Source organism: Psilocybe cubensis, chromosome 2 (genome assembly GCF_017499595.1).
Source record: "Psilocybe cubensis strain MGC-MH-2018 chromosome 2, whole genome shotgun sequence".
Lineage (NCBI taxonomy): Eukaryota > Fungi > Basidiomycota > Agaricomycetes > Agaricales > Agrocybaceae > Psilocybe > Psilocybe cubensis.
Genome location: NC_063000.1, coordinates 3,073,733 through 3,097,491, shown reverse-complemented (window position 1 = coordinate 3,097,491; position 23,759 = coordinate 3,073,733). Strand labels below are relative to the sequence as shown.

The following is a 23,759-nucleotide window of genomic DNA, read 5'->3' as shown; positions in this document are numbered from 1 at the left end:
GCCTTTGCTTTGAGCCGGGTCTTAACCATCTAATTTATTTTCCATCCATTGTATATCCTGCCTTCACGTCATTCTATGCATGTTCATTCAGCTTTTGCGATATCATTTATCTACTCCAACCATTTGTAACAACAACTCATCGGATCTCAACTTACGCATTTCTTATAACCACCACTCAACGCGTTCCTATCCCTATTCGCACCGGACATTAGTATGCTTTTATTGCTTTCGATACCCACGTATTATGTCGCTGTACTTTGTATTCATTTTGCTTTGTACTGTTTGGGTTTATTTTTACGCTTGAATCGCCAAATGTCTTTAGCTGGCGAGTTGTTTCTGAGCCAAATCTGAGAATTGGAGCCGGGATTGATAGATTAAATAAATCCCGCTTCTCTTTCTCACTTTGTAACCATTACTGTATCTTTCGAATGCCCAGCTTGAATCAAGCATAGCTTATTGTATCTCTTTGCACTGGCAAGCCTGAGGATGACTTTGAGAGAAAAAGAGGCAACAATTGCGACATCCCGCAGAGGACAATTGTCGATTTGTGTGTGCTGGTTGCACACGAAGACTTCGGAACGTGATGTAACCATGCGTAGAGGGGATGATGTCGGCGATATAGTTCTATGATATGCTATGATATCACCACCACGGTGTGGAAAAGGATTTCAGAAGGACGAATGTTACTGGCTTGTGATCGGTGCTAGTGCATTTCTTATGTCCAACCTGAGAGCTCTAGTAATGAAATGTATTTTCATGGGAAGAGAGATGTCTATAGCACGGTTGTTAACGTTCTTATTCTGTTGTAATAAACCCAAAATAGTTTAACAAGATGTTGGTACCTCGGTTTGTTGCCGAGACGTGGAATATTGTGGCGAGTACATATTGCGACGGGCGGCCTTCCCTCTCTTCCTTGTTCTCCTATGCACGCGCCCTTACCTTCACGACTTTCCCTCTCTTTTATATCCTCATAGCCATCTTGGCTCTCTTTCTTCCCAATGGCTCACGACTTTACGCTTTTCGACAGGCCGGACCTGAATCTTCGGACATCTGCTCGACGGCGTCTGCCACACCCAACAAGCGCGAGCGCCACCTCGTCCACACTCCAGAATGGCGTAGCGCATTTCTCTCCAGAGTTTGTTACGTATTCTGAGTTTCTTGGGATTCTTGACGATGGCCAAGGTCCAATCGCTAACGGTGTCCAACCCTCGAGTCTGCTGTCTTTCATGGCAGAAAACTTGAATCCTTTAAACACCTACGAATCGGATCCATTTGCAGCCGGCCCAAGTCGTCCACGAACACATGCATACGAAATATTTCCTAGCCCGACTCCTGAATACGAGACAGGATGGATCAAGGATGTGTTTGGTAAAGATCAATATGTTGGGCATGGGAGGATCGAAGAAGTGGAGGACGACGACGCCGAAGGGAATGCTAGCATTGAGGAACACAACGACATTGAGGCACCACGCACACGACGGCTTGATACCCCGCTATCTTTCCCTTTCACCAATGATGTAGATCGCCATGCTGAATCAGACCTCCCTCATAACGCCTCACCACCTCCACGGCCAAGACCCAGAAAACTTCCGAGTCTCAAGGCAACATCTGATTTTCAAAGTGTAAAGGCAGTTTCTTCTGCAGTTCCCGGCATGGCTCCTCCAGTTAATTCCGCTCCTGGCCTATCAACCGTGTTGGATGATCCAACCGAAGTCTCCCTTGTAAAAGAAAATATCAATCTTCTTTCATTATGTGCAGAAGATGTAAAGTTTATGAATACTGTATGTTTTTCTTTCATTATCAACTCAATATTCATCTCAACGCTTTTCATTATGTAGTTCTTCCTTGCGCAAAGTCAAGACCTATCCCAACACATTGATGCATGCTCGCAGATCGAAGAATATCTGAGGTCTTTACGTGATACCCTCACCCATCGTGTGCAGATGGGGGCGGAGGAGTGGAACGTACGATCTTCCTCGTGGCATCAAAAGTACTCAAAGCGGCTCCTCTCTCTCAGAACGTACGTGCCTTATGTTATCACTTCTTGCCTCCATTTTTGATATCTCTCCAGTACTCTTCAACGGCTAACGCGTGTTAGACAACTGATTGAGACTCAGCCCCTCCGACCTCGTCAAATCCAGGCAATCTTAACTAAATTAAAAGAACACGAGGCGAAAATCAAGGACTTGGCATCTAAATACAGTGTAAGTCCGATGTATATCTTCCCAATCGTTTATTTACAGTGCGTAGGTCTCTTTTGATCGACTTCGACTCCGACATTTACACTTTTTGTTATTACAATCACATAACGAATCCAAGGCCCAGAAAGCACAAAAGACGCGACTCATGTCGCGTGCCTCGTTTGAGCGGCAATGGGAAGCAAGTAAAGCCTTCCGTGCTGGCCTACGTCATGCCTTTAACGATTTACGTCAAGAATTTTACAACAATCCTCGTGCTGGACGCCATACAACTGCACCATGACACCCCTCATTTTAAACAACTTTTTTTGCTTGGACTCTAAGGATCATGCTTATTTTTTTTTGATGTGACGATTAAATTATGACCCCCTACGCCTTGTTACGGTTATGCCATGCTATCGATCCGCCTCGTTTTCTCTGTGTTATGGACCATTCCATAACATCCTGAAACCATCATCTCACTATTCAACCGACTATTTGTCCGCTATACCCTTAGCTTGTTTTGGCTCATTGACACTGCTAATTGCTTTGGACTCTCTTGCTCATATTCTATAGAATATAATTATCATCCTCCGCAATTCTTGGATAACTGTATGTGTTCTTTCGTGTGCATATCTACGTACAATATACAATTCTTTGTAGTTCTGAACTCAAGTACTAAACATACCAACAAACGCCAATTGTATAGAATTTGTAGACCTCAAGTGGACTGTTCTTTTGTTGTACGATTCGAGGTCGCGTCTGAATATTAGATCACGTGCTGGAAATACCTTACCAATTACGGTGTCTATCAACCATTGATGCACTTGTACACTAGACCTAAACCCCAACCTTCACCAATTACTCGCACTCAAAGACCTCCTTTCTCCCACACCGTCTACCTAGAATGTCTACAGCCCACAGACCAACATGGGACCCCGCACAAGCTAAGGATGTCAAGGGCGGGTCGCGCCAGTTCTCTGTTCGTGACATGGCCGCCCACACCAAACTCAAATTCCGGTACGCCGATAGTCAATGTCTTTTTAGAACGATTTTTAGGTGACCATATTTTAATTTTCACTTTGAAGTCAAGTTGGCCAGACATCAGCAAACGAAGTAAAGAAACGGGATCTGCGTGCTGAGCTACTTGCAGCTGAACAAGAGGCGAGGAACAAGAAAAGGAAAGCAGAGGGGAAGCCACCTCTCGTGGAAGACACACCGGCGCCAGCGGACGAAGAATCTAATAAGCGGAGAAAGCTTTTGGAGGAAGCTTTGGAGCTGGACAAAGATGACGACGATGAAGAAGAGGAAGAAGAGAAGGACAAAGGCGATGATGACGATGAAAGGTTGGTTGTCCGTTAATACTTTCTTCTAGCTTTTCCTCTGGTTTTTTTTTTTTGGGCTGACACACTGTTATTTTACTCAGTGAAGAAGATTCTGATGAAGAGGAGGATGATACTGCGGAGCTATTGCGAGAATTGGAGAAGATCAAACGTGAACGTGCTGCAGAGAAAGAACGACTGGAACGGGAGCAATCAGAAAGCGCCGCCGCGTCTCGAGAGGCAGAGATTGCGACAGCCAATCCTCTATTAAATCTTGCTGCTGCTTTGGGACAGCAAACCCAGGGAGGTGTTAACACCACTGTTCCAGGCACATTCCAAGTGAAGAAACGATGGGACGATGGTAAGTTTTCGCATCTGCGAGATTACAATACCTACTTTGACCCCATTTCTGCTATTTCTGCAGACCTTATATTCAAGAACCAAGCTATGACCCAGAAGTCGACTCAAGGTAACTTTGTCAACGATTTACTCCGGACGGAATTCCACAAGTTCGTCTTCTATCATCTTAAATTTGTTTACATTTGGTTGACCCTGAATTGTATTGAAGGAAATTTATGGCCAAGTTTATTAAGGTTAGACATCGTTTCATTTTCACAACCAATTTGCCTGACATCGTCGCTGTATTAGTAACTGCTTTTTGTTACGATACCCATCCCGGGCATGCAATATATATTATCGATACATTCTATATCCAAACACACCGTTCACCAGCACCTAATTTTGCTATCAGGTTTGATCCCATTCAAAACCTTCCGCCGCCCAGTCTGGCATCTCTGTGGAGAATTCTCCTAGGCTGATAGTATACTTCAGCGCATGTAAGAAGATATACAGCTTTTCGGGTTTCGGGTCGGGATGAAGAGGTAGGTAACATTCAGGACAGTAAATCGGGTCATTTGATGGGCCCACATCTAGTCCAGTATATGGAGCTGCTGAAATCTTTTCGGTGACTTCGTCTAATGTGAGCTGTGAAGGTGAACCCGAAGCAGCTTCTTCTGTTGGCGTGGGGGTCGGGTCTTCTGCCAGCAGTGCATTCGAGGTAGCAGCCGGCCCAGGAGAAGTGTCGGCGTCAGCGCACACGGCGGTGCCCTCAACAGAATGGTGACTATCCAAGACATCGGGGTCGGTAACAGAGGGTGGTTGAGATACGACTTCGGCTCTCCCTCCCTTTTTCCTTTTGTTCTGGGGAGGGGGAGGTTTGATAACCAGATCCTTTGGCCGCATTAAGCCTTTGGCTCGGAAGACTACATCTCGCCATCTACTCCAGTCTTCGTCTTCATCCTATGGAACAAATCAGCGATCACTCTCAGCGAAAGACATCTTATCTGTAACATTGCACTTACTTTCATGTTCCTAAGTCGTGTTATTACACCCACAGCCTCACTTGAAAGTGGTACTGGCGAACCCATTCCAATATCCTCACCTGTTTCGCGAGGTAACAACTTTGTAGCCGCGGAATCACCACTGACATTTTCCGATGATTTTGAAAGTGATTCAGGGCTTCCTACTGAATTGACAAGAGCTTGGAGGTGTGATGGGGGCGCGGGAGCTTCACGGTTTTCGCTTGGAGTGACATCAATGCCTCCTTTGCCAACATTCTCTCCCTAGCACCATTCTGAATGTCACTTCATATATCAGTCGGAAATAAAGCAGAATGCACATACCCAAATTTTTTTTTCAGAATATACAGGATCATTTGCTATCGGATGTCCTAAGAATTGCAAGTGCACACGGAGTTGATGTGCTAAGATAGTGAATATAAAATTATGGATATTTACATCATTGATGCGCACACAAACTCACATCGTCCAGTAAAAGGTCGGCCTTTGAAACGAGTTAGAACCTGTGTGCGCGGTCTAGACAAAGAAGACTCACATCGAACCACACTACTGTCGGTGTTTTCATCATACCGTATGAGATTAAAAACTGTTTTTGCGTGCTTGGTACAATGATATGAGAGATAGGCCAAATATTTCAATTTTGTAAAACTCACCTTGCCCTCAGGATGGACAATATTTAACCCCATTTGCCGATCTACTGTCAACAGAGGTTCCTCACATACGATTTCTTCGCTAGAAGACAATCATTCAGTACGTTTAATTTGTACCAGAAAGGGAATATCTTACGAAGGGAATTTGCCTTTGACTCTTGCGACGTACTCCTTTCGAACGGTTCCGTTCATGAACTCTGCGGTTAATTGCCTAGCTCGGCTGGCCGATAATGGAATTATCATACACCCGGAGGTGAGACGATCCAGGCGATTGACAGCTGTAAGGCTGTTAGTGCGAATGGAAGCTGGAGCTGTTCTGAACATACGGTAACATTTCTCATATCCAAAATCGTTCACGAGGATTTCAATGAGCGAATTGCGGTAATAGCGCCCAGATGCGTGGACAGGCTATCAGGTGTATTTGTTAGGTTAAGCCCAGGCACAAAGATAGTTAGGACGAACGAACGATGCTACCAGGTTTGTCGACTACTATAAATTCTCGTTCCACATCGTGCAGAAGGACTTTGACAGGCTTGGACGTCACTGGCGGTTCATGCCTGTGAACCACGTTTCTGTGAAAGGGATGAATCCGTCAGTGAGAATGTACTAAAGATTAAGAAGTGCCACATGGCTCACTCGACACGGTCCCCATCTTTCAAGATGGTATCTGGTCTTGCAATCTTCCCATTGACAGTAGTAACGCCTGATTCTAGAGCGTACCTCTATAGTCAACTGTTAGCTTCAGTTTCTCGAGCCTTTTCAAGAAAAACTTCTGACGGACGTAATATTCCATGGATCGATCACGAAATTCCGTAGACACAACTTCTAGCAACTCCCTTCCAATCCATCGCAACTTGGTCATGGTGGTATATGGGTACCAATATGGAGGTATCTTTTTCAAACCATGTACTTCTTTAGGCTTGAATGTGGTATGTTGGTCGGCCATGATGGTTGATCGTAAAAGACTGTAGATATTCTGACGGAACTGCTCGCGGCCCGAGGCTGGGATGACTGGGAGATGGATTCTAGTTTTTCTAGACAATTCACTAAACCGTGAACTGGACATGCAGAAAGGGGCCAACGTCTATTTGTCTGAACCCCAGAATTGGGCAGTGAGGAGGCCGTAGCGCTGTGAAATTAGAAATTGACAGATCATGGTCGCAAGTCGTGTTGATGAGCTATGATTGAATACATTTGGAGCAGTAAACAACATACGGGTACAATATGTATCGCTGGCGCCAATAACTATACAGCAGAGAATTGGACCCAGGTGTGGCAGCAATGAAATTGCTTGCTGCCGAGCAGTTTATTTTGACGCTGCTTATGTCATCCGCGCACACAATGTTCTTTTTTTGGAAGGTGTTGGGACTTGCCGAACATCTCGTTTGAAAATTGTCAAAATACATCACAAGAACTTTGTTCATTAGTTTTTGTAGTTTATTCATGATGCATAAAATATTGTGCAATCAATGTATTGATTGTTTTCTTAGTGATATCTTGGTAGGATATTTATATATATTATACATGATCATACAATCTATATTCAGTGGATCCATCACCGTGTCCTGGGTTTTGCATTTCCCCTACATTTAGACTACGAGATTACAAAAAATAACAGAGTTCCATTTAGCAGGGTGAATCAGACCCCTTTCTGTAAAAGTTTCAGGGATACTTTGCTTGAAATCTTTCATTTTCATACTTTCGATTGTAGAGCCAAAAAATGGTACGGGTAGGTACGGGTATCATGATTGTTGTGGTACTCAGGTAATTTTTTCTATAAACTGACACTGTTATGGTATTTTAAATTTACATGCCACTTCAGCGTACAAGGAAGCTAGCCGCTATAATGATAATAGCCAGCAATCAGTGTATTATATGTATACAATGGAGCGTTATGTTTGCAAACATGAGAAACCAACTGTAATTGTGATTCTAGACAAAAAATGGTAAAAATGTCCGCTGTTGAAACTTAAAGAAGTACGCAGTTTCAATAGTATCAAGGGTGCATTTCAACAACCTAGGTCTGAATTCTGATACGCTTGATAGCAGTTAGTACCGTAAGTTGAAAATCGGCCAATCGTAGATAAGCTTGGTAAGGGCCCATACCTCAGCACATGACTATTACTGTGTCGTCGGGGTATTTCTGGGTTACGCGCCCGCTTACTGCTCAGGTCCTCATCTTTTTTTAGGCCATATCATCAGTCTTCATATTGATCGCCCATTTTGGATGCAAACAACATATGAGTTCCTTTATATAGTCAAATAAAAAGGGGACTCACTTTTAGTTTTATTGCCATTAAGCATACGATATATCAGTGATAATAATGATTCAGTAAACCTTGGGTAAACTACGACTTTCTGTTAAGTTTGTAAGCAAGCACATCCTTCATTGATAGATAGATTGTGTTGTCGCATCTTGTCATTTTTTTATGTGTAAGCACGTCGTACCTAAGTTTCCGACGGGAACGATCATACTACAATGTAAATTGGTACTAACCGCGTAGAACTAGTGAAAAGTACTTATTAGCAAAGCTTTCCTCCGCTTGCATTGGCAATGTACTGGAGAACTGGAGAACTTCGGGAGTTAAATTCTAAAAGACAGTTGGGATGCGCCGCTCTACAGTTTTATTGAAAAATGTCTGGATTTATGGCTGAAGTTGTTTCGTTGCTCACGGATGCTACTGTGTAGTGGCACAGAGTAAGCGCCGGTGTGAATGTATTGAGTGGTCGTGAATTTGAATGTCAAAATCAAAATCAGACGCTGTTCCGACGATCCGGCAAGTCAGCATCAAAGGATAAACAATGCCAAACTCGACCTGAATAATTTTAAGGTGTTACGTATTAACCTCGAAGTATACTCGTTCACTTGGAATACTCATGGGACAAATACCAACACCGTCGCTTTTCTGTGAAAATTTATCAAATGGCAAATCGGGAATGCCGACTGCTTAACAACTAGCTCAAGGCCGCACTCTGATATCAATCCTGATGCACAAAGTCTGCGCTCTTCTTCTCGCTTGGGGTAGACCCCTAGCTATGCATATACACACTCAAACTCGATACCCAAAACAATAACCTGTGTCTAGTATCAGTTCAAATCTTTATCTGGCTACAGATGATCACTCTATATCTTGTCTGGGTTTTGCGCACATATCTTTACCGTGTTGGTGTTGATGTCCCGAGTGGGTACCATAAAGTCATTGCCCGAATCGACATATGCTTTCGTACATGTCTGTGAATCGGCATGTTACCTCGCTTTTCTCCATGTAGTGATGATGTCAAGGTCATGTCCTTGGATGGGTCTGGCTGTATGATCCGTTGATGATGGAACAACAACAACAGCCAATGTGACTTCAAAGTTCGGGCTTGAAGTAGGCAGCGCGCCTTCTGTTGCTTCATTTACGGTCTTTTGCCTTCCAATGCTTAGGTTCTCATTTTACTCAATCACTATGAATTCCATCTTGGTACTAGCTTCCCGTATGTTTTCCGCGTTGATCTGGTGGACATTTTGCAAGAGATCAAATATAGGGGCTTGACAAACGATCTTGAATCTCGCATGAACTGTAATGGGAGGCGCGCCTTTCGGTACTTGGTGAATAGAAGATTTATTTTTACTAGTAGATCCTTGGCCTTCTGACTTAGCCGGCCAGACTATGGCGGTGCTTTGAAACTAGATACACTTGCGGAAGTAACGCTTTGTTCAAGTTTGACCATGATAGATCTATCCACCTGTCACACCTATTCTAACAAACTACCCCGATTACTATGTCCCCCACTTAGGTTCTGGGATCCATCGGCCAGGGAAACTGCACCTTGCAGATATAAAAGACCTTGACGAAAGACCTTCCTGCCTAACCACCTCTCCTCATCTCTCCTACCTTTTCAGTAATCTACATCTTCTAGGACATGCGCAACTCTAAAGGCCATCTAAACGGGCCGACTTCTACCAAAGGGCTCGGTCTATCTCATAAACGCTCCGGCTTCTTATCACGAATCAGCCTTGGGTGTACCTCAATAAATTCTTTCGACAGCGAGGATTTTACACCGGAAATTTCTCAGCTAGTCAACGAAAAGACGATATCAGTCGATCATCTTCAACTTTATCAACCCCGCACATTTGTTCCCTCTGTTGCTTATTCTCCGGCTGCAGTACGTTTGGATTCTAATGAGGAAGAAAGAGCCTTCGAAGCCTTTCTTCAGGAATATCCCGGTGAGTCTGCATTGCCTCTGGTGTCTGCCGCTCTTCTCATCGCCCAACAGAATATCAATTAACCTGGATACTGGACACCCTTCGCCGCACAGATTTTGCTAGATTGGAGCGAGCAGACGAAACCTATGTAGACTACATGGGGGGATCCCTTTACCCGGAGAGCCTGATCAGGGCCCATACCGATTTCCTGAATGGCAGTATTCTCGGAAATACACATTCTGTCAGCAATACGTAAGTATATGCGCAATATAATCATGAATCATCATGATTCACGGCTTTCATTCTAGCTCCAAGTTATCCCTAAAATGTGCAGATGAGGCACGCCAGTCGGTACTATCACATTTCAGTGCCCCCTCGGATTACACGGTAGTTTTTACCGCCAACGCGAGTGGGGCATTGAAGCTAGTTGCGGAATCTTATCCTTTTACGCAAGGAAGTAGCTTGGTTCTCGGAACCGATGCACACAACAGCGTGCGTGGACGCTCTTAATATGGACCACAATGTCAATTTTAACTTGGTGATATGATCTTTTAGGTCCACGGAATCCGAGAATTTGCTAAGGCTAAGAACGCCGAAGTAGCCTATATACCTTCAACTTCTCGAGGAGGATTTGATGTCCAAACGGCAAAGGTAAGAAGAAAAGTGATCGTTCAACACAGGATTATTATTTATCATATTGCCAGAACATACTTCTTCAACACCGGCCGAGATCTACGGACACGTCTCCAAGCCTGTTTGTGCAAACGAGCCAGTCAAATGTGACAAACAGCAAAACACCTCTCTCCATGACGGAGTATGCTGCATCGCTCGGGTATCACGTTGTTGTAGACGGTGCCGCACTAGCCCCAACATCTATCGTCAATCTCTCACAATATCCGATCGACGCAATGGCTGTATCATTCTATAAGATGTTCGGCTACCCTACAGGCGTCGGCGCGTTAATCGTTAAGAAGTCATTTTTGGCTCAATTAAAACGACCCTGGTTCGCTGGGGGAACTGTGGACGTAGTTCAGGTACCTGGTGATATAATGACACGAGCGCATGAAATGCACGAGCAATTTGAGGTGTGTCTGTCACCCGTCTGAAGGATGAACCCTTAGAAATGCTGACTTCGGCGCTTATTCCTAGGATGGAACTATCAATTATCTCCAACTATCAGCCATTACAAACGGGCTGCGCTTCTTATCTGCCTACTTACCCTTTTTACCACTTAGGTTATCTTCGCTCATTTTCTATTTAACATCTACGCTGTCCAAAATACGACACGACACTTCCGGACGGCCTGTAGTACAGATTCTGTCCCGAGCACCTACCAAACGGCTTCGTTCCGTTGGCGATCAGTCAGATGCGGGTTCCATTCTGGCACTGCTTTTCTTCAACGTATGTCTACTACATCTTCCATTCTCTTGTCGATTGATTGACAAGCGGCACATAACTCCACAGGCTTCTGGGGAGATGATCCCTAATTCGTTTATCGAATACGCGGCATCTTTACAGAATATATCCTTGCGAACAGGGTGCATGTGCAATCCCGGGGGTGCAGCAGCTATTTTAGATATAGTGGAAGAGATGGGCCGCCTTTACCCCGGTGTCACTTTACAGGACTTTGAAGACAAAATGGGAAGAGAGCTCGGAGTCGTCAGGATCAGTCTTGGAATTGCCACTAATTTTCATGACGCATGGCGGGTCATTCAATTTGTGGCATCCATTGGAAACGAGTTCAAGCGCCAGAAGCTATGGAAGCAATGGGCAGCCACCCGTTCCGATACGGGACATGGCCATGCCTCATAGGCATGCCATGTGCTTTGATTATTTCCGGAGCATTTTCATCTGGATGAAACACACATATAAACTTTCTCTTGTCCATAATATTTTCTACCATTTTGTGTATTTATTTCGTTGTAATAACTTATAGTAAAAGCTAACATAGGGACAAATTATCTTCTTCCATTCGATAGAACCGTTTCACTCTGATGTGTCTTATTTCAGAATCACTATCTCTGTCTTTAAAGCGCTCTTTTGGCCTTTTTGACGAGCAGCGGAAGATATCGTGTCTTCTTGACATGACCTTCAATTGTTGGTGCCATGACTAGGCAGGCTTCTCTGCGAATCATGCTTGCTTCTGGTGTTGGTGAGAATTCAAAATTGCCCACAAGTTCCACAAGGAACGCCTGAAGCTCCATGACCGCAAATCTCCATCCTATACAAGAACTTGAAGGATTGAAGTTAGATATTTAACTTTAAGGCAGTACAACAATTGTTGTGCTTACCGAATACCTCCAGAAAAGGTAATTCTGCAAAACCCCAAATGTTGATTAATTGCAGATGCAAGATTGAAACAGGCAAATTCTTACGAGTTCCCATAAACTCCAACATTGACGGATTTATTAACTCTACCCGGCGTCAACCACCGGTCGGGGTCAAAAAGTTGTGAATCGTGTCCAAAAATGGCCTTATTTCTTCGGCGCTTAAGTTCGCTGGAGGTCATGAAATAAGCGGAGATCCACACACCTGTTGTATCCGTTGATCGATATCGTGATTTTTGTGTTTTTTGGGACGACGATTTCATTAAGTATTTTTCCAGAGGGCGAGGTGATCGGGGTTGACAATGGAATGACCTCATCTTTGCTGGGTTGTCGGTATATATAATACGCTGCTGGGTTGAAGCGCAGAGATTCCTTTAAATGCGAGTAACCAAGTGTTTAGGGCTGCTAGTGGAAAAATGGCATTTTATAATTGAAATACTTACTTTGAGTACTGCCGTTAGATAAGGCATATCTTCAAAATCATTGGGTGTAAAAGCGATATCCCCTCGAGCTTTGATTTCTCGTTCCTTCTGGTGTATCTCCTGCCGGAGCCTGTCCTGTACATCCGCATGAAGCGCGAGTTCAAATAAAGTCCATGTCAAGCTAGTGGCTGTTGTCTCAAATCCAGCAAGAAGCATCGTTCTTTATCAATTGATCAAGCACCCGCAAAAATACAAGCAGAAGGAAGGTCATTACCTCATCTGAGCTACCATCTCATGGTCGGACATTCTAGTCTTCTCATTCTCTGATTCATTTGCCCGTACTATTGGGTGTCTGAGCGCCAGGATTTCAAGGTGAATTCTAAGAAAAGACTTGCCTAATAGGCTCATTACATCGTGGCTGTTTGAAGAGGTTGAATCATGACTTTTAGAAGCGATCAAGTCTTTTGCTACTTTCGTGGCCACTATGGAGGCGTTTATTAAAGTTTGAATTCTTGGATTAGGAGATTCCCCCTTGAGGCCCTTGAGACAAGACAGCAGCTTCTTGGGAATGATGAGGCCTAACGCTTGCATATAAAGTTCACGAGTGGACACCTGTCCAAAAACATCCAAGCTAACGTTGAGTGGTCAACGGTTAGGCAACTAGTAACAATGATAATGAATATTACCATAAGTTGGTGTAAGTATTCCCCAATTCATTGTTTCCATTTTCAAGAGTATCGAAATGATAATCAAACGCAGCTAGATAAAGACGCCGTTAGTGTCCAGATGATCATTCGAAGGTGCCCAAGCAATTCGCACCAACACCCATGGCATCTAAAGTGGCCCTAGCAGTCCAGTCAGACACATCCAGAACCATCTTTTCATCCGTTGCAGACAAAGTAAGCGCATCATTCCATTTGTCCGAAATCTCATGAGTTTGAAAACGGATAAGCAAACCTCTGATTTCTGCCTCTGTGTCACTGGCACACTCACTTTGCTTGCATAGGTGAAGAACAACGGTACGAGTTCTTTGCTCTCTTTCATTCCGAAAGCAGGTGTCATAATCCTTCTTTGTCTTTTATGAGCGAGACCTGGGAATCTACTTGTCAGGAACGCGATTTGAACGGCCAGATCACGAAAGAAGTGTACCTTCGGCCCAGACGAGTCCCATGCCCGAAAGCAAGGCTGATACAGCTCTGCGCTCGGGTGGTTTCATGAATCTGTATGCAGCAGTATGCAATATATACTGGAGGGCCTTAGGATCCGAAATCATAAGGTGATCTTCCTGTGTTGTTAAATTGCGTGTCAGTTTCGAAGGAAAACCATAGAGGTAAGTGTATTGATCTCACGCCGAAGAAACCTTTGAAATTGACAACATCGCCGTACTGTTCTTGCCAGGCGAAGTCAATCTAGTATGTCAATGAGCTTTGGGTGAGCTTTCGAAATATTCAGGCCGTACTTCTCCTGCTTGGGTATGAAAATATTCTCGAAGATTCCCTGATAAATTGTCAGCGATTCGCGAAGATATTGAATGACAGGTGTTGGTATACCTATAATATATGATTCTGAAGGAGGTCCGTGTAATTTGGACAGGGTGGCATGCTTGACTTTTCGATAGATTCGATATATAATGACTCCAGCACCGATCAAGGCCAAGACCACCAAGGATGGTGGTGTCATTCTGAAGTAGAATGGGTCCAGAAAAAAGTGTCAAGTGAAACGATGTGGGATTTATAGTGACTTTTTGGCGGAGAGGGAAAAGTAGACGATCTCATTCGTGCCGGTGCCACCGCGTTTGATAACATGAGGCGTCCTTGCAGAATACACACCGGCCCTGTTGCTGTTGAAGCCTCTACGTCGTTAAGGTTATTTTAGTTCACGCAGTCAAAATGACACAAATGTGCCTCGGAGATCAAAGTATGAATGTGGATAGAAGGGCACTTCGTGAGAAACCAAGGAGCGGATAACTTACCGGCATGGTTTCTGAAGCGTTTGCAAATTTTCGGATACGTGAAGACGACATTGAATGAATATAATCGAAGTTCAGGGTGTGGAATAAACCTCCATGTGAATTCAACATCCCACTGTACAGGCAAAAGCAGGTTTAAGGAATCCGTAGCAGCCAAGAACATAGTCACCCGAGACGAATATGCCATTGGGGGCAAACTCCTGAAGATAATACACCACACCACGCAGATATGTAGACACGTTGCGTTACAACATGATTGAATTTAGACGATCAGGTTCTGCGAATCTTGAGAACATGGATGGGTATCAGATATATGGAATATTGAGCAACGAAAGGTTTTGCGAATGGGTGCGATGTGGCGTTTTCAAGAGTTGATAAGGCTGAAGCCCTGATGCAACGACACGTGCCACGTGGTTTAGCGAAAGGTAATACTCGTCAGTGTTAAAAGTTGACCGTGGTCATCCTTCGGCCTCACCACCGTCAGATACCCTCTGTATTTCCGGAGACTGCGAATCGATGGAATTCTTCTCGCAAACATACGTTGCCCTTCGTGGTCCTACTGGGGCACCGCAGACCCCCACTGAGATCATTAGCAAACTCAGTGATCGCCTTTCTCCCGCAACCCTCCTGGCAGATAGACGAGCAGCTGTATTGTCTTTAAAGGGGCTTGCACGCGATTGCAGGCAAGAAGTTGGAGAAATGGCTCTTCCGGGGCTCTTGGATGTACTATTCAATGATGCGGAGGTTGATGCAGAGATAGGTAAAGCAGTTCTGGAAACATTGGACACCCTTTGCGATACCGAAGATGTGACATCTGGAAGTAGAGAATCAGGATTCAAATATACCGATAAAGTCGTTGCATCCGATAAAACGACGCACTTCTTGTTCGCTCTACTTGCAGACTCTTATGTCCGGCTCCCGACTCTGCAATTCCTCACTACCCTACTACATAATCGACGTCAAGTCATTCAGAGCTATTTTTTGACAGCACCTGCAGGCCCAGGTAGCATCATTGCCGTGTTGGAGGACAAACGTGACGTTATTCGAAATGGTGAGTTGCACTACGCATTGTTAACCGTCGCTCGAAATCATATATTGAGGTCTTTTAATTAATGTATACTTACTTTCAATCATCAGAGGCAATTACCATGGTTCAGGCTCTTATTTCACAAAGCCCTGACATCCAGAAAGTTCTCGCCTTCGAAGGTGCTTTCGAAAAATTATTTAACATCATCACCCAAGAGGGAGGCGTCGATGGTGGTCTAGTTGCTCAGAGCGCGTTAACCTGCGTTGACGGTTTGCTACGCTTTAATAATTCTAATCAGGTATTCCTCATCATCGTTATGAAACTTTATACACTTATAGATCTGTCATAGAGTTACTTTCGTGAAACGTCACTACCACCAGTTCTCTGCGCCCTCCTTCAATTTCCGGTATCATTGGACATTCAAACAACAGCACCACAAGAGTTCGCTTTGCAATTCTGGGATACTGACAAGCAGGCTAATACATCTCTTATTGTTGGTATAATGGGTATGCTTGTCGGTTCAAAAGGGCACGGTGTAAGTTCGCAGGTTTATGTCCTTATGGCGTGCAATAATATCTAAGATATAGGTGCAAGAAACACTGCCATATACGCGATGTCTAATAGAGATGGCTTTGGCATCAAATGCTCCCACAGCTCTAAAAATCCAGGTAAGATACTTCGAGATAGCAGGGTTGCAAACCTGATAATGGACTCCGTCAGGCTCTTCGACTCTTACCTACCAACATTAACTTCCCCTTATCCGAGATATCTTTGACGCCATACGTACCTGTACCTGATACCAATGGGGAAGAATGGGATAGATTAGAGCTTGCGTCTGCTTTGGATGCTCTTATAGAATTGGCCATTCACGGGGAATATAATGGATTAGATGCCGGCAAGCGAACCAAAGAAAGCTTGGAGTTACGAACAGCGGCTGCTAGCGTCTTTGAGGTTTGATATTTACTCTCCCTTTTGGAAAACTAACTCAGATCCAAACAGAATTTTGTCCGTAAAGATGAAATTCGACAAGCTATCGTGCAGTCCATGGTTCCACCTGAAGATCCAGGTGAATTTTTGTGTATCACCCGTAATTAATGCTTTGTTTTGAATATGAGGATGCAGATTCCCCGCAACGTTCAAGGACAACCCCACTTTTACATGCACTTGCATCGCCGCCCAATACTGCATCTGCTTTGGAACCTGCAGATGTTATCTCTACTCATATAGCGACTCTCATGTTTTCACATCTCCTTCGATCTTCACCTCGTGCCAAGGCATCGGCGAGATTGATTATACCTGGACCCTTGCAACCGACACATGATCAGGCTTCAAACTTTTTCGTACCAGCCGATGGTACGCCTGCTGAACCTGCCCAGGAAGAACCCGAAGACGAAGACGAACCTCAAACATTGTTACAAATTCTCACCGAGAACCTTTCCTTGGCCCTTCTTTCTCGGTCAAGAACAAATGCCTCTGATAGAGAGGCAAGAGAGTGGGACCGATATGTGGTCGGATATTTGTGTTTGCTCTCGCAGTGGTTATGGGAAGACCCTAAGTCTGTCAAGGACTTCTTGGATGCCGGAGGTCTTGGTGTCGTGAGTGATTTGTTGCAGTGCTGAAGATGTTCAGTATTGACCGACCCAACAGCTCGTGGAGCCAATTAACCAAACATCAGAAGTAGATTCTGTTGTTCCAGGACTTTGTTCTTTCCTTCTTGGAATATGTTACGAATATAACCGTCAACCAGGAGAGATCACAAGGTATGTGCAAGTTTATATCCAAAGTACCTCATATCGAAGCTAATGAAGAAGCAAAAAGGGCCACTATTCATCCAATCATTAATCGATTGAGCGTCGATATGTTAATAGGCCAAATGGCACGGTTTAGGGAAGACGAGAGGTTCAAGTCAGTTGGACCCGACTCTATCGTTCTTTCTTTCCCTCCCCCTAGTCTGCAGCCATCGGTAAAACCAGCTGTTGGTACACTAGATGAAGGCGAAATTTGGTTTGATTGGGCCTTTGTTGATTTCTGGAAATCCAATTATTGTAGGGGCGTTTATGTAAAAGATCGTCCATCTTTTCTGATACTTTGGGACAGATACCGTGCAACGCGGGTTCTCCACTGATCCTGACCAGTTATCATCCTCTGCTGGTATGCATCTTTCGGAAGAATTGAATGGACACCACGCTGACCTCCTTTCAGGCCAAAGCGCGGAGGCTACTATGCTTATTGCATCTCTTAGAGATGTCATACGTCAGCAAACTGGGGAAATTGAATCCCTGCAAAAGCGGTTGAACGAAGTCAACAATGTCGAATCTCAGGTAGCCTGCGTCATCGCGTTGAATGCATTATATAGAGCGCTGACCATATGCATACAGGTCGCCGAACTCCAAAAGCAGGTAGAGTCACTACACTCTCAACTTGCAAGCTCCGAAACGAAAAGGAAAGACGTCGAGAAAGAGCAGGAGGATCTTTTGGTTCTCCTTGATGAAGTTACCAGTAAGCGGCGGAAAGATAAGGCCCGTCTGCGTGAAGCAGGCCTAGAAGTATCTGAAGACGAAGCTGATGACGATGATGACGACGACGACGAGGAATAGATGGACACACTCAAGTATTATCGGACATTTTTATTACTACCTCATTGCTATTCGATCAAGGAAATTTTCGGCTTGTTTACTATATGCTTTTTCGTCGTCGAGTCATCCTCTAATTGTGTCCTAATCGGTATTCAATTTCCCCCCTTTGTTTCCTTGGTTTGATCATTCCCTTTGGTTTAGCCGTTTTAAGTCGCTTGGGATAATTTTGAACGTCTGGAGATAGTAAATCATTTACATTAGCTGTCCTCAATGGTATGCCGGAAGTTGCTTGTGTAGTGTGAACGAGTGCATGCGGTGCTATGGAATTTACATTTGCTGTGCAATGCTTGGATCCGACGTACAAATATACAAACAATTGGCCAGCACCTATTGCTTCCGATACCATACTAACCCACGTCCTCATAAATACGCGTCGAAATGCCACTGAACATTCCAGCTCTGCTGGTCCCATTTCAGTTATCAATTTTCCCAAGATTGGTTATTCCAGCACTCGTAGTTCATGGTATGCCTAAATTTCTGTTAAATTGTTTCGCATTCTGACCACGAGCCGCGCAGTAAGATATTCGCCAGGTTGATTTTCAAGCTCTGAGAAGAGCTGGCTACCGAGGCGCTATTTTCGACAAAGACAACTGCTTGGTGCGCCTTCGTCATCGTTCCCTTGAATAGAGCTATTCTGACAATAACATACGTCTAGACTCTGCCACATAAAGACACTCTTATACCCGAACTCCAGGTTCGTTATGATCAACGTTTGGATTTGTGCTGATGCTGACATTAACGCGTGCAGGAAGCCTGGAAATCATGCAAAGAGACATTCGGTGAAAGGAACGTTCTTATAGTGAGCAATTCTGCTGGAACGCACCTCGACGCAGGCGGCATTCAGGTCCGTGCAATCTCCTCTCCTTCGAAATCCCCGTGCCCATCTTTGTTTGAGTTAGGCCGAATCTGTGTCCCATCATCTAGGCGTACCAGTTCTTTCACATAAAGCCATGAAACCCGCCTATTCATGTATCACTGCCATCAGAGGATACTTTAAATCCCTCCCAGACCCAGTTGAGGATAACGAACTCATTGTCGTAGGTGACCGCGTGTTCACGGACTTGGTACTAGCGAACCGGATGCGTATGCAATATCAGAGACGCAGCTCCAAAACCCGACCTCTACCGGATGCCAGTAATGAAAACCAAGAATCATGCCCTGTGCCACAAGGCCCTCTATCGATCTGGACAAAGGGTGTTTGGGAGCGAGAGAGTATGCTGATGCGGAAAATGGAGTATGGGCTGATATCTCTCATGGAAGGCTTGACAGTGCCACCGAAGGAGGAATTTGTGAACGTCGGTGCGTTTGTGAAGCCTTTTCCAGTAAGGAAAGACGCGAAGCCGACGGGGCTGCTGGCGTTCTTGAAATTCATGTACAAGCGGGAAATCTAGGTCATTATCGTAGACATTTTCTTGATATAATTGGACAGCATACATCATATAATCGTCAGGGTCAGATATTATAGATTACAGGTAAGTTTGAAAGTACATTAATTACAAAAAAATGATGATACACTGATTAGTCTTCATATATAAGTAACAAAGTGGGTGAATCATGTATCCTCAGGTAGGACCATCACCAATAACTGCTTAAAGCAGCGATTTGTCTAACCGTCTAGGTGGCTGTTTGACAAAAATGGCAGAGACAATCTCGTTTGCGATTGACTGACTTTCTTGACTACTCAAACTTGTCCGACAACCACAGCAACCAACTCTTTGCCTATAAAGATCCCTCGATGCCGCTACTTTCGTGAAATTACGAATACCGAGACTCATCGTCATGGGTAAAGTGAGAGGCTCAGAACGTTGGCATAATGTTGCAAATGCTGAAAGCAAGAGGTCGGGGTCAAGGTGGAATTCTTCCCAGATAGCTATTTTCCGTATTGGGTCGATAGGCAGGTCGTCGAGCTGGTCAGTCGCAATATTGCGGACGCGCTCCATTTGGAAGCTGGTGGCGACTCTGAGCACCGAAAGTAGTGCATCGACGGTGTGGAATATCTTGGCTGGTTTATCAGGCCTGTGTTGTGTTCATCAGTACAAAGCCGCCGTGTCGAATAATTTGAAGGCCCAACTCACGACGGGAAAAGGATGGAACAAAGCCGGACAAAATCAATTTCAGTTATTTGGTGGAGAATGAGGGGACGCTTGTTGTTGTAGCCTACAATAGGCAAGGCCCTTCCAGATTGTAAAGGTGTAATTGTACTTCGCAACACCGGCGAGTGTTCATGGAGGACAGCAAGTTTGAGTCGGAACAAGGTGTTTTCAACCTTTGAAAAGCATAGATTAGAAAAGAACAGCTTGAAAATAAATATAATGAGCACCTGTATAATGATGTCCCCCTCTGGCATGTAAAACCTCTTGTGCTTCTTTGGTTTTGGAGAGTCGATGGGTTTACCTACGCCATCGGGCTTGAGGATAACGGGTGCACAGGGTTGTACTATCTCCATAGCTGGACCTGTCTGAACTTCAAGCATCGTAGCACTGAGCTCCTTTTGCGTAGCCTGGCTGGATAGTGGCGGAGGTGAACGGTAAAAGGTAAAGGATCGAAGCAGGCCTGAAATTGACAGCCAGAAAGGCTAAAGCACCCTTAAACAGTTCCCTAAGCACAAAATACTGTCCGCAAGCCTACAATAAACGTGGAGCCCTTAAGGCGACAGGAAGGCGAGAGACAATCCCGATTAGTCCTCGGTGGTTAACCAGGCTGCTTAGTGCTGAGACACAAAGGGCTTAGGGTCGTCATGTTGGTTCGCCGGAAATTGGATAAATATACCCGTTCAGGGTGTCGACGGCTGGATCAGCGTTGCGAAGGCCAAACGGTTACGATGGTTGATAGCTCTGAGGTTTTTATTGTTTACAGTTCCAGTTCCAACTTGATTCCAGCCATGTTGAACTTGCCCTCCACCTCGATACCCGATTCAACGACGGAATTTGAAATGTACTGTTGACGAGTGGTTGACGAGAACAGAATGAATCAAATATGTTTTAGTTTTTTGAAAGAGTCAGAAAGAGTATTGGTCAAAAGATTTGCCAACATAACGCGTTTATCGAGAGATAATATGGGGTGACAGCGACAGGCAACTGACGGGCCACAATGACGCTGTTGGACAGAAAGTTCTCACGATCTTAAAATACCTCGTCTTTGTTGCATGTTTGTTCTTCTACTCATCATCACTCACCATGCTCATCAATGATACTATGCTATTATAATCCCGGAGTTCCCTTCCAAATTTCCTAAATGCTAATAAAGAAAGTTGCTACCAAGAACTGCGTCGAATATTATGGACGATAGTCCTCAGCTTTTCAATCTTTCGGGACCGTGTCCGAGTTCACAGCATCTTCTACTCCCACAAGATTATCTATCGACAACAGAATCAGATGAGCGATCATGTGGTCGGCGTGCCACCTATGCTACCACAAGAGACCATTAAAATACACTTATGGAGCCCGTTCTATCGTCGTCGTCTCGCTACAGTGTTTTGACCGTTTGACTGTTCCTCAAGCGTGTTCTGGAAAAAACTTCCCATCTGAAGGGTGTGACGAAATATGGGGGTTGTGCGTATGTATGGACGCTAACTGTACCCCGGACCGCCAGGATATGTTACCTTTCTCAAAGCTATGAAGGAAGCCCTAGCGTCGGACCGCCGCTCTCATTCTGGTGGAGTATAAAGTGGCAAGGAACATATGTTGTGATGACAGATGATACCTGAGTACCTCATCATGCGCTTTAGTCTTGCAACATTTACGTTGTTAGGTCTTTTTCCCTTTGCCTTTGCCAGAAGCCCTGAGCATCGACCTACCAAACCAAAATTTCCCCCTGGACCTCCTCCTAAAATTTCATGCACTTTGTCAGCTAGTGGTGGAGACGATGCGCCCAACTTCTTGAAGGCTGTGAACGCGTGTCCGACTGTGACTATTCCAAAATCAACTACTTTGAACATTGAAACGAGGTTGAATATGACCGGACTGCGCAACAAACATATCGTGAGTCTTTCCTGCACGCCAACACCACAATTCGTCCTTAAAAATTTAGAGCCTCGAAGGTACAATCAAATTCAGCCCAGACATTCCATATTGGAGTGGGGTAAGCTTTAACGAATGTTGAGGCGTCGGCCGCCTAAAATCTTGGTTGTAGAATGGATTCTTTATCCCTTTCCAAACGCAAATTACCTTCTGGTTGCTTGGAGGAGAAAACATATTATTTGATGGCGGAGGCACCCTTGACGGTTCCGGGCAGGTTAATTTCTCTGATGATCCTTCCAACATTGGTGTATACTCATCTACCCTTAATTCTAGATTTGGTGGGACACTTTGTAGGTATTCCTTCTTGGCTCTATCCCTGCCATTGCTCAAACGAACAAAACGGTTGATCAGTGCTTCAAATTCTTCGCTTTTGCGGCCCATCACTCTTACCGTCTTCCAAGCCAAAAATGTATTGATTGAAAACATCAATATGATTAACAGCCCTGAATGGCATAATCTGGTTAGTTTTTTACAATATATTCGGCTCCGTAATACTGAACAGCTACGCAGGTCAATGAAGGCCAGAACATCTCATACAACAATATTAATATCAACGCTGTTTCCAACTCAAGCCATAATGCAGCCAACACGGACGGATGGAATGTGTATCGCAGCGACAACGTAGCCATTCTTAATTCTGTTATTGTTAATGGAGATGATTGTGTGGCCTTTAAACCAAGTAAGCACAAATTTTGGTCAAAGTCGATAATCTAATAAACCCAATGCTAGATGCTACTAATGTACTCGTTGAAAACCTTGACTGCACTGGCTCACAGTAAGTTCAAGTATTGTCTACAGAAATCAATTGCGTCACTAATGATTTCCCTAGTGGTATCTCTGTCGGGTATATTTTGTCGCTTTTAATTGGGAATCAGTATTTAAAATCGTAAAATTCAAAGGTCTCTTGGACAATTTCCTGGAATGTTTGACATCGTGGAAAATGTTTTGGCGAAGTCAGTCCAATTTACATTTTGTCTTTCTTTGCTTATCTGTTATGTGCAGGAATATTAAAATGACGAAAGCACAAAATGGTGCAAGGATAAAAGCATGGGCAGGTCCTAACGTTGGAAGCGGCATCGTGAAAAACATTACGTTTGAAAACTTCTTGGAAACTGCAGTTGACAATCCCATTATTATTGACCAGGTAAATCAGTCTGCAGGTCACATATATGCGCAATCCTTATACTCTTTCTCAGTGCTATATGACGAACGCCACCGCGTGTGCGCAATTTCCATCAAACACGTTTATTCAGGACATCTGGTTTACCAAGTGAATAGTTTGGATCATCTCAAGTTGATATTTTCGCTTATCAATTTTTGATAGCATAACTGGAACTGGAACCAAGAGCACTGTGGCTTCTCTCTCCTGTTCGCCTGATGGTCGTTGTTCTGACATCAATTTGAACGATATCTCTCTTTCGTGAGTCAATATTCTGCGCGCGCTTTCTTATTCCGTCAAGGCTAATTTGTTTCCAAAGATTTCCCTCAGGAACGACCTCGTTTTTTTGCCAAAATGTAAACATTACTGGCGATGCCTCCGATCTCTTCCCTATCTGCAAAACGACTTAGAAGATAATTTTTGAGACTGTCGGTTGCAAGCCTTTTGATCATTGAAGCAAACATTTTTGTCATTCTTGTAGAGACAGTGGAATACGGGAAGTAG

The 23,759-nt window shown here is 44.3% G+C and overlaps 9 protein-coding genes across 9 annotated transcripts; 6 read left to right on the top strand and 3 right to left on the bottom strand.

Annotated features, from left to right (window-relative positions):
- Nucleotides 1-998: 998 nt before the first annotated feature.
- Nucleotides 999-2,481, top strand: JR316_0002521 (uncharacterized protein; the record flags this gene model as incomplete). Its single annotated transcript, XM_047888313.1, has 4 exons — nucleotides 999-1,781; nucleotides 1,839-2,020; nucleotides 2,072-2,204; nucleotides 2,251-2,481. 4 exons carry the CDS (start codon nucleotides 999-1,001, stop codon nucleotides 2,479-2,481), a joined length of 1,329 nt encoding a protein of 442 aa, XP_047753236.1.
- Nucleotides 2,482-3,084: 603 nt separating this feature from the next.
- On the top strand, nucleotides 3,085-4,147 carry JR316_0002520 (Pre-mRNA-splicing factor cwc15; the record flags this gene model as incomplete). The annotated part of the gene is made up of 3 exons (XM_047888312.1): nucleotides 3,085-3,197; nucleotides 3,266-3,523; nucleotides 3,604-4,147. 3 exons carry the CDS (start codon nucleotides 3,085-3,087, stop codon nucleotides 4,145-4,147), a joined length of 915 nt encoding a protein of 304 aa, XP_047753235.1.
- Nucleotides 4,148-4,246: 99 nt separating this feature from the next.
- On the bottom strand, nucleotides 4,247-6,453 carry JR316_0002519 (uncharacterized protein; the record flags this gene model as incomplete). The annotated part of the gene is made up of 11 exons (XM_047888311.1): nucleotides 4,247-4,798; nucleotides 4,861-5,121; nucleotides 5,182-5,261; nucleotides 5,321-5,341; nucleotides 5,393-5,456; nucleotides 5,511-5,589; nucleotides 5,644-5,785; nucleotides 5,834-5,915; nucleotides 5,974-6,079; nucleotides 6,144-6,229; nucleotides 6,289-6,453. The coding sequence occupies 11 exons, from the start codon at nucleotides 6,451-6,453 to the stop codon at nucleotides 4,247-4,249; spliced, it is 1,638 nt and encodes a 545-aa protein (XP_047753234.1).
- A 2,960-nt stretch (nucleotides 6,454-9,413) lies between these two features.
- On the top strand, nucleotides 9,414-11,508 carry JR316_0002518 (Molybdenum cofactor sulfurase; the record flags this gene model as incomplete). Its single annotated transcript, XM_047888310.1, has 7 exons — nucleotides 9,414-9,717; nucleotides 9,768-9,948; nucleotides 10,005-10,188; nucleotides 10,252-10,347; nucleotides 10,401-10,781; nucleotides 10,846-11,097; nucleotides 11,161-11,508. 7 exons carry the CDS (start codon nucleotides 9,414-9,416, stop codon nucleotides 11,506-11,508), a joined length of 1,746 nt encoding a protein of 581 aa, XP_047753233.1.
- Nucleotides 11,509-11,723: 215 nt separating this feature from the next.
- JR316_0002517 (Cytochrome P450 monooxygenase 128) lies at nucleotides 11,724-12,661 on the bottom strand (the record flags this gene model as incomplete). Its single annotated transcript, XM_047888309.1, has 5 exons — nucleotides 11,724-11,928; nucleotides 11,988-12,011; nucleotides 12,072-12,176; nucleotides 12,229-12,395; nucleotides 12,467-12,661. 5 exons carry the CDS (start codon nucleotides 12,659-12,661, stop codon nucleotides 11,724-11,726), a joined length of 696 nt encoding a protein of 231 aa, XP_047753232.1.
- A 2,269-nt stretch (nucleotides 12,662-14,930) lies between these two features.
- Nucleotides 14,931-18,038, top strand: JR316_0002516 (General vesicular transport factor p115; the record flags this gene model as incomplete). The annotated part of the gene is made up of 11 exons (XM_047888308.1): nucleotides 14,931-15,465; nucleotides 15,552-15,739; nucleotides 15,791-15,976; nucleotides 16,029-16,109; nucleotides 16,162-16,392; nucleotides 16,441-16,507; nucleotides 16,564-17,036; nucleotides 17,089-17,201; nucleotides 17,260-17,486; nucleotides 17,539-17,762; nucleotides 17,820-18,038. 11 exons carry the CDS (start codon nucleotides 14,931-14,933, stop codon nucleotides 18,036-18,038), a joined length of 2,544 nt encoding a protein of 847 aa, XP_047753231.1.
- Nucleotides 18,039-18,455: 417 nt separating this feature from the next.
- On the top strand, nucleotides 18,456-19,468 carry JR316_0002515 (Phosphatidylglycerophosphate phosphatase 1, chloroplastic; the record flags this gene model as incomplete). The annotated part of the gene is made up of 5 exons (XM_047888307.1): nucleotides 18,456-18,540; nucleotides 18,598-18,674; nucleotides 18,733-18,771; nucleotides 18,826-18,921; nucleotides 18,977-19,468. The coding sequence occupies 5 exons, from the start codon at nucleotides 18,456-18,458 to the stop codon at nucleotides 19,466-19,468; spliced, it is 789 nt and encodes a 262-aa protein (XP_047753230.1).
- A 198-nt stretch (nucleotides 19,469-19,666) lies between these two features.
- Nucleotides 19,667-20,550, bottom strand: JR316_0002514 (uncharacterized protein; the record flags this gene model as incomplete). The annotated part of the gene is made up of 3 exons (XM_047888306.1): nucleotides 19,667-20,093; nucleotides 20,153-20,343; nucleotides 20,398-20,550. The coding sequence occupies 3 exons, from the start codon at nucleotides 20,548-20,550 to the stop codon at nucleotides 19,667-19,669; spliced, it is 771 nt and encodes a 256-aa protein (XP_047753229.1).
- A 1,243-nt stretch (nucleotides 20,551-21,793) lies between these two features.
- JR316_0002513 (Exopolygalacturonase) lies at nucleotides 21,794-23,665 on the top strand (the record flags this gene model as incomplete). Its single annotated transcript, XM_047888305.1, has 10 exons — nucleotides 21,794-22,057; nucleotides 22,107-22,157; nucleotides 22,209-22,556; nucleotides 22,607-22,775; nucleotides 22,826-22,871; nucleotides 22,996-23,049; nucleotides 23,099-23,240; nucleotides 23,293-23,366; nucleotides 23,421-23,516; nucleotides 23,575-23,665. 10 exons carry the CDS (start codon nucleotides 21,794-21,796, stop codon nucleotides 23,663-23,665), a joined length of 1,335 nt encoding a protein of 444 aa, XP_047753228.1.
- Nucleotides 23,666-23,759: the final 94 nt, after the last annotated feature.